Below are 8,094 nucleotides of genomic sequence, written 5' to 3' on the forward strand. Positions count from 1 at the left end.
TGGTCAGTGGAATAACTTGTGATGGTCAGTGAAGCTCTACTTCAACTTCAACGTTTGGAAGAAAATAAAATAAACCTTCAAGTTCTTCTTGCTAGCGGCCTGAGGTGATCTTTAAAAATGATTTGCTATTCACTTGACCCAGAGAACCGCACAAAGTCATGCAAGTCAAGAGGTTCAAATCTTCACGTTCACTTTAAGAACACTCATGAAACTGCCCAGGCCATCAAGGGTATGCATATCCGAAAAGCCACCAAGTATCTGAAGGATGTCACTTTACAGAAGCAGTGTGTGCCATTCCGTTGTTACAATGGCGGAGTTGGTAGATGTATGTGCCCAGGCTAAACAGTGGGACTGAACACAAGGTCAGTGGCCCAAAAAGAGTGAATTTTTGCTGCTCCTGCTTAAAAATGCAGAGAGGAATGCTGAACTTAAGGGGTTAGATGTGGATTCTCTGGTCATTGAGCACATTCAGGTGAACAAGGCGCCCGAGATGCGATGTTGTACGTACAGAGCTCATGGACAGATTAACCCATACATGAGCTCCCCCTGCCACATCAAGATGATCCTCACTGAAAAGCAGCAAATTGTTCCTAAACCAGAAGAGGAAGTTGCACAGAAGATATCCCAGAAGAAACTGAAGAAACAAAAACTTATGGCACGGGAATAAAGTCAGCATAAAATAAATGTAGATAAAAGTAAAAACAACAAAAAAAAACTTAAAAGATTAATAAAGTACTTATTATCTGTCAAAGAAAATTCCTCCCTTCCCGGGAATATGCACTATGTGTACATTAAAATCTCACTCCAAATAGCTAACAACTATAAGGACTTGTAAAATCCATGAAAAAAATATCCTATGTATGGCCAGCCCACGCCATGGTGGATGAGGCAGCTGGATCCCGCATGGCCAACTGCACAGTTCAAGTCCCAGACCCAGCAACCTGAAGTACATACTAGGCTTGTGTGTGAGCATGCTCACAATTCTGAAGGGAGAGAGAAATAAAGAAAGGACTGAAGCATGACTGGTCCCCATGGGGGGTACTTTCATTTTCTCTCTCTCACTAGTGAGCACACATGCTGTATGCCATAATTACAGAAAAAAAAAATTATATGCACATTTTAAAATCTGCTCCAAGGCCAGCCCCACATGGCCAAGCATGGTTCAAATCCTAGTGCCATAGCTTGAAAAACACACCAGGCACATGTATGTACACTCCCCAAATCCCAATAAGCTGGAGAAACAGGAGACTCCAGTGTGACCACACAGCATTGAGGGGTGCTTTCTCCCTCTCTGTCTCTCTCTGATAAGTACATGCACCCTCTGGTATTTAAATAAAAATTTGTTTTTAATTTTAAAAAAAAGGCTCCAAGCAAAAATCTCAACTTCAAATGGTGAAACTGTGTTACGAACGCCTTTACACAATTTCAAAAAGTTCCCAATTATAGTTCCTTAGTATGAGTTCCTCTCTTTACTTCTCCCTTTCTGAAAAAAGAAGGGGGGGCAGACTTTTTTTTTCAAATACACCCACACCCACACACTCACACACACAAAGAAATGGAGACAGTGAACGGAGGCAAGATCGTTCTTGGTCTGGAAATCAATCTGATTCTATTTTATGTCGGTAAGAGTATTTTCCCCCTCTTCTGTTTCATTTAAATCAGTTGCTCTTTTTTTTTGCTTAATACATTTATATCTTAAGTGCCTACAGAATAATTTTTAAATGTATAATATTATGGAAATTGACTAGGGTGATAAGTTTTCTTTTCCCCAGAGAAACAGGTAATAAAAGACTAGCTGAGAAAAAATTTCCTATTAACCTTGAAAACTTCCTTTGCTGCTTTAGAGAACACCTCACCGGAATGAAGGCTTGAAAATATTCTTAAAATCACATGTGCTCATCATCAACTTAACTCCCACACAGGCAAACTTATCCCTGCACATACAAGCACTAAACAGTATTTGCTGTATATTTTCAAAGAATGATGTTTCTGAAAAGCTGAATTCCTTTAAATTAAAAGTACTTGTTATTTTTTAAAAAATGCCATGGCTCCTTTTATAGTGAATAGCCATCCCATAATATATCTTTTTTTAAAATTCTGCCTACACTTGTTTTTTTTTAATCTATGGAAGAGTGTTCTCTATATCAGAGTTATAATCATAAAATTTGGACTATAAAAAGGGGAGAAAGCTCTGAAAAATCATTTTTCTGTAAAGAAATACAGCAAATATTAACAGTGGTTATTTGGGGCAAAAGAACTCTGAGTGACTTCTTGTTTCCATTTTCAGCAATATTCTATTTTTTTCTAATAATTATATATTTATATATTCCTTGTGTAAACTCGTTTAATTAGTGTTTTTAATAAAGAATGTTAGCTTTATGAGATACATGCTGAAAGAGGTGTAGATAAAATGGACTGGCCCTACAATAAAATGGGAGTGAAGGGACAGGTGGGAGAAGAGCTGAAACAAGACGGGGCTGAAACTGGGTTCACTGTGTTAGTCTGCTATTTCTACACGTATCTGAAATTTTCTATAATAAAAAGCTTTTTCTAAGTGTCAAAAATTAGCTCTCGTCTGGTCATAGTGATGCGTACCCATAACCCCAGCTACTCAGAGGTTGAGGCAAGAGGACCACGAGTTTAAGGCTGACTTTAATGTATGAAGATAATGTCTCTGTAAAAAATAAAAATTCCCCTCCCCCAAAAAAGTAGTTCTCGTCTTATTTTCTAGATGCTTTTTAAAAATGGTGAAGTATTTCTTCTTAGTTTCCAGTGTATACTGGTTTTGTTTGTTTTAACCCTCGAGACTATGAGAATTCTCAGAGAGATTTTTCATGGGAATGAGACGTGGTATGACTGACCCAAACTTCTCTCTTGCTAAGATGTTGCTTAACTGGTGATGGGAAGGGGAACGGCGGTTTCCTCAGGGGTTCATGCTCTCAACAGGAAACCACCCCAGCTGGCCTTCTCCCACACACCGAACAACCACACACAGAAGTCAAGTCAGAAATGTACAGAGATATGAAACTCCAAAGCTGCAAATACTTACTTTACCAGGTGCTACTAGTTTTTAGGAGAAAGTGTTAAAAGTCAGCTTCCCTTTTAAAAACTTTATCTGAAAGATGATTTGAGATTGAGACACTGCTGAACTTCATAGGTTTTGGCAAGTTCCACGCTGTTTCAAATTTCTAATATATAATAATCATTATATACTGGAAAGTCTTCCTCCACATTTCTCAGGGGACTGAGTCTGAGTAGAAAATATGAGGTTGTACGAGGGGGCTTCAAAATGTTTGTAGAAAAAGGAAACCATGTATGAGTTTCTTTTGATGCCAAAAAATGTTAAGATCCACTCAAAGCTTTTTATAATGTGTATTTTCAATGCACATTAACAGACCTGGGAGTGGATCCAATCCCCTCACAGATGACTGAGCTGTGCCAAGCCTCCCGCAGACACAAAGCCCTGAGAAGCCTGCTGGTCTTCTCCAGGTAACTGTACCCTCTCATTCTCATCTGGCTTATGTTTATCAGGTCACTGAAAAGCTCCTAGCTCATCTCAAACTGCACAAATACCAAAATTACAACATGTTGAGAATAGACTTGCATCTGTTCTGGATGAGGACTTGTAAAAAATGTAACGGGACCAGCAGATGGCATAATGGTTATATCGCTGGACTTCTACAGAGTTGACCGCAGTTCAAGTCCTAGACCCGGTGACTTAAAACTCATGCTGGGTGCATGTGTGCCCAAAATCCCGGGAGGTGACTGGAAGAGAAGGGGCTGTAGCATGGCCATTTCTCGCTTTCTGTCTCTCTGGCAAGCGCACACTCCCTATAGCAAAAAAAAAAAAGATAGAAAAGAAAAATGCCATCTGAAAAAAAAAAAAAAACTGTCTAAAACTTTAGCATTGGACCACCTGGATTACTTTCAATTTCATTTCATTTAAGGTAGTAAAGGACAAACTCAGACGAGTAAGACCATGTGGAAACAGACAACCAGGCAGAAGTCAGTCTAAAAACTTCCATGAAATTACAATTTGTCTCGACCAATGCTATTTCACATACAGCCGGGCCTCCCCTGTCCCTGCTGGTCTTCCTTTTGTAAGCATCTCAGTGGCTTTCCAGCTTCACATGCCTGGGATCAAAGACCATGCAGGGGACTCAGTCTCCAAACCTGGGATGCCTGTAGACAGTGTGGGAACAGCAGTAGTGGCGGCAGCATCAGAAACTGCTACATTTTATTAAATACTCATTGTGGCTTAAGCAAACTAAATACTCCTATGCATTGTCTCTCTTAAACCTCACAGTGACTGCAGGTCAATGACACTATCTCTATTTTGCTAATGCAGAAACTGAGACACAAAGATCATAGAGCTGGGAACTGGGAGAGCCCAGATTCAAACTTAAGTTTTTGCTCTTTAACACAATATTGTTAATAAATAAAATAAATGCTACAAGGGACTGCAAAGCAGCATATGATTGCCAGAAGAAATCTGATCCGTGGAGCCGTAGCATGGCTCACTCATCTATCCTCAGCACGGTCACCGAACACAATACGGGATAAGTGAGGGCTGCTTGCCACAGGTGCACATCTTGCCCTTTATCATGTTTCTGGAAAGGACACCAGACTCACAAAGGAGTAATTGTGAATTGCCATGGATTCTTGGTGATCTCAACCCAAAAGCAAAAGCGTGACTACTGCCTGTGTGCTCGCTCAGCGCAGCAATGTGTGTGCAGGAGCTGTGATGCGTGTTACCACACTGAATACACTGCCACCATGAGGCCGGGATAGAGGAGGAAACAGGCCTTGCGAGATTAGGTGACCTGCACAGATCAAAGGAAAGCTTGTCAGCAGCAAGAGTGGACACCTGGCCCCAAACTTCTGCCTGAGATTGGCTGCTCCCTCAGTTCCCAATGCTGAGTCCACTGGAACCTCTCAAGGGCCGTCCTCCTGTAACTGGACACCACGCAAGCCAGCGGGGGAGAGTCAGTAACACAGGGAGTTAAGACCCCTGGTGTCTGTTTTTATAATGCTGTTTGTATTGAAAGTTAAGAAATAAAAAAGGAATGGAAGTAAAATATCAGTAAATAGTGGTAAAATAGAAGCACAAGCAAAGTGAGGTGAGAAGCCCGCTAAAGCATTCATCTGCTTCCTCCCACAGGAGCTACGGGGGCCTGTACTGTGTCTGTCAAACAACCGCGTTACCTAGAAGTGGACTACACTTACAACACTGTCACCATAGAGTGCACCTTCTCCACAGCTGGCTGCCCCGCAGAGCAGCCAACCAACCTGTGGTTTCGCTATGGCGCTTTCCAGTCTGAGAACCTGTGTCTGCAAGGGTGCACAAGTGAGGCGGACAAATTCACAGTGAAGAAGGCCCCGGAACAAAACCTAGTCTCCCTCACTGTCAACCGGCTGACCGTAAATGACAGCGCAATTTACGTCTGTGGGATAGCATTTCCTAGTGTAGAAGACCCGAAAGCTAAGCAAACCGGAGAAGGGACTACACTGGTGGTGAGAGGTCAGTCAATTAGCCTTTACTTCAGTGTGTCATTAAATTTTGCAGACCTTTAAAATCCTTACTCCATTTACATGCATTATGAGAAGCATTCGCTAGTTCAATACCCAAGCCAGTGAAGGGCATAATCTGAGAATGTATCCCAGGAGGTGTGGACTAAACTCTAACCCCATCTCCTAGCATTTGCAGACAGTGACATGCCCGGTGTGGTGCCCTAAGTTCTTTCAATATCCAAACCTAAGAGTAAATGTTAGCCAACCACGTTCTTTCCTTCTACACGAAACAGTGGTTTGGTATAATGTGCCAAGTGCAAAGGGACCGGGAGATGATGAACTATCATCTGGTATCTCACCACCCAGAAGAAAGCTATAGAGAAGAATAAACAATCAATAAATTGAATCCAGGGGTTGGGGTGGAGGGATGCATTAAGAATAGCAACATTTGAAGAAAAGCCACTGGAGGGTCCTTGACACCTTCCCGCTCTGCCTGGACGTCAAAGAACAGAAAGTGATAAGCTCTGGCTTCCTGAGATTTGCCACAACCCATGGCGATTCGTCGCTCAACAGAGGACATCAAACTTAGCTAAAGCCTGTCAGTAGTTTCACCAAGTCACCCCTGTGAGTAGTCCGAGATTAGGAAACTTCTGAAAAGGCCAGTCTTGTAGTCTAGTGGTTAAGGAATACGGGTCCCACATGGCCAACCATGGTTCACTTCCTGGCCCTGGAGGCTTAAGAAACACTCTGGGTGAGTGTGCATGCATACCCTAAATCCTGACAAGATAAAGAAATGGAGGAAAAGGGACTGTGGTGTGGCCACGCCCTGCTGAGAACCATCCCCCCCACACACACACACACACACACACACACCGCCCTGCCTTCTCTGTCTCTGGTAAGCATATGCACACTCCAGCAATTAAATTTCAAAAAAAGAAAATTTTCTGAGAAAAAGCTTCACATGATTCTTAGGAAAGGAAGGGAATGGCAATAATCTTGCCTTTTTTGATCTCCCCCCTTAAAAAGGACTTTGGTATGCTAAGCGCTGAGATCCTTAAAACATGAACTCAAAATCAACCAGCACTTCTGTTTTTGAAGTAGGATTTTGAGGATCCAAGATCATCCAGTATTATAATCCCTACTTTTAATTACTAGGAGTGTTCTAATGGGCTTTTTAATATTTGAATGTCATCTAATCTCAGGTTAGTCTCGCCTATAAGATAAAATATAAATGAGTTGATACATACAGCTTTGATGATTTCTATATCTCACTTCATTATGCTTCCATTTAAAAAAAGTTAGTCAAAATAGAAAAAGGCTTGTAAAGAGATGAAGGTCTCAAAATTATAGGCATCTATGGAGATTCTTCTTTATGTATAGTTTTGCTTAGATAAACATAGCAACTTCCTACCTTCTCTAAAGAGCTCCTAATTTTGCACTGAAATTATTTTTAAGTTATATAGATGGTTAACCTGTTAGTTTCACAAGAATGTATGTTGTATTAATTAAGCTCATAAGGTAAGTACCTATGGGATACATGGTTGGACTGTACAGGTCATTCAGACAATAAGTACAAATCTAAATGTGTTTATACTTCAAACAATCGGGTACCTGAAGATTTGGCATGCTACTTAATTCCTACATATAGCACAGAATACTTTCTGTTGGAAGGGAGAAATTCAGAATATGGAAATAATTCTACTTGCAGTATTTCATTATAAAAGGAAGAACATCTATAATAATGCCTGTCTTTTAAGCAAGTGGTGAGCACTATAATCCTCAACGTATGGTTTGCTCACATCTTTTACAGACTGCACTATTCAGCTATGAACATTAAACGGTTCCAAGCTATAAATGTCAGCATTCACAAAATACATGTGAAAATCTCTTAACTATATAAGTAGATGTATTATGACACTTGTATACCATTTCTACTAAAAGAAATTTTAAATGCCCTTGAACCAACTGTCTTAAAATATTTATCTAACTTCAAGTAATGCTTTGAATAAAAAGTCATTCTGGGGCCAGATGGTGTTGCAGCCATAAACATGACACTCTGCAAGGCTGAGCCACGTGAAAAGGTTTCCAGTTCATGTCCAGAGACCTCCCTAAGTATGCTGACACACACATGCCCATGATCCTCAAAGCTAAGGTTGGGGATGGATCACAGCATCGAGACCCTAGCAGGGATGCTGGCTCTGTGTGTGTGCCTGTCTCTCTCACTCACAGAAGAAATATATAAATTTGGATCAGCAGATGGCATAATGGTTACATCGCTGGACTCCCACATAGTCAACTGCAGTTCGAGTCCTCAACCTGGTGGCTTAAAACTCACACTGAGCCACACACGCTGAGTGTGCGTGAGTGTCCAAAATCCCAAGAGAAGAATGGAGGAGAAGGGATTACGGCATAGCCATCAATGGGGGTGGTTTCTTGCTTTCTGTCTCTCTGTTCCCCTCTCTTTCTCTCCAATGAGTGCACATGCCTGATAGCAAAAACCTCTCAACCAGCAGTTGGCGTAATGGCTATGTTTCTGGACTCCCATGTAGTCAACCACGGTTCACATCCCAGACCCCGTGACTT

General features: G+C 41.3%; 2 protein-coding genes across 4 annotated transcripts in view; one reads left to right on the forward strand and one right to left on the reverse strand.

Moving 5' to 3' along the window:
- The window catches only part of METTL9 (methyltransferase 9, His-X-His N1(pi)-histidine), a 61,470-nt gene that overhangs the window by 7,978 nt on the left and 45,398 nt on the right, over nucleotides 1-8,094 (reverse strand). The window lies entirely within an intron of this gene.
- The window catches only part of IGSF6 (immunoglobulin superfamily member 6), a 10,777-nt gene continuing 3,864 nt past the window's right edge, over nucleotides 1,182-8,094 (forward strand). The window contains exons 1-2 of one of the 2 annotated variants that reach the window (XM_014592673.2): nucleotides 1,182-1,622; nucleotides 5,162-5,521. In XM_014592673.2, coding sequence (XP_014448159.1) covers nucleotides 1,556-1,622; nucleotides 5,162-5,521 — 427 coding nt within the window. In that variant the 5' untranslated portion in view covers nucleotides 1,182-1,555. The remainder of the gene's footprint in view (nucleotides 1,623-5,161; nucleotides 5,522-8,094) is intronic. The other variant, XM_006161091.3, reaches the window with a different exon arrangement.

Source organism: Tupaia chinensis, unplaced genomic scaffold (genome assembly GCF_000334495.1).
Source record: "Tupaia chinensis unplaced genomic scaffold, TupChi_1.0 Scaffold138136_1, whole genome shotgun sequence".
In the NCBI taxonomy this organism is placed as follows: domain Eukaryota; kingdom Metazoa; phylum Chordata; class Mammalia; order Scandentia; family Tupaiidae; genus Tupaia; species Tupaia belangeri.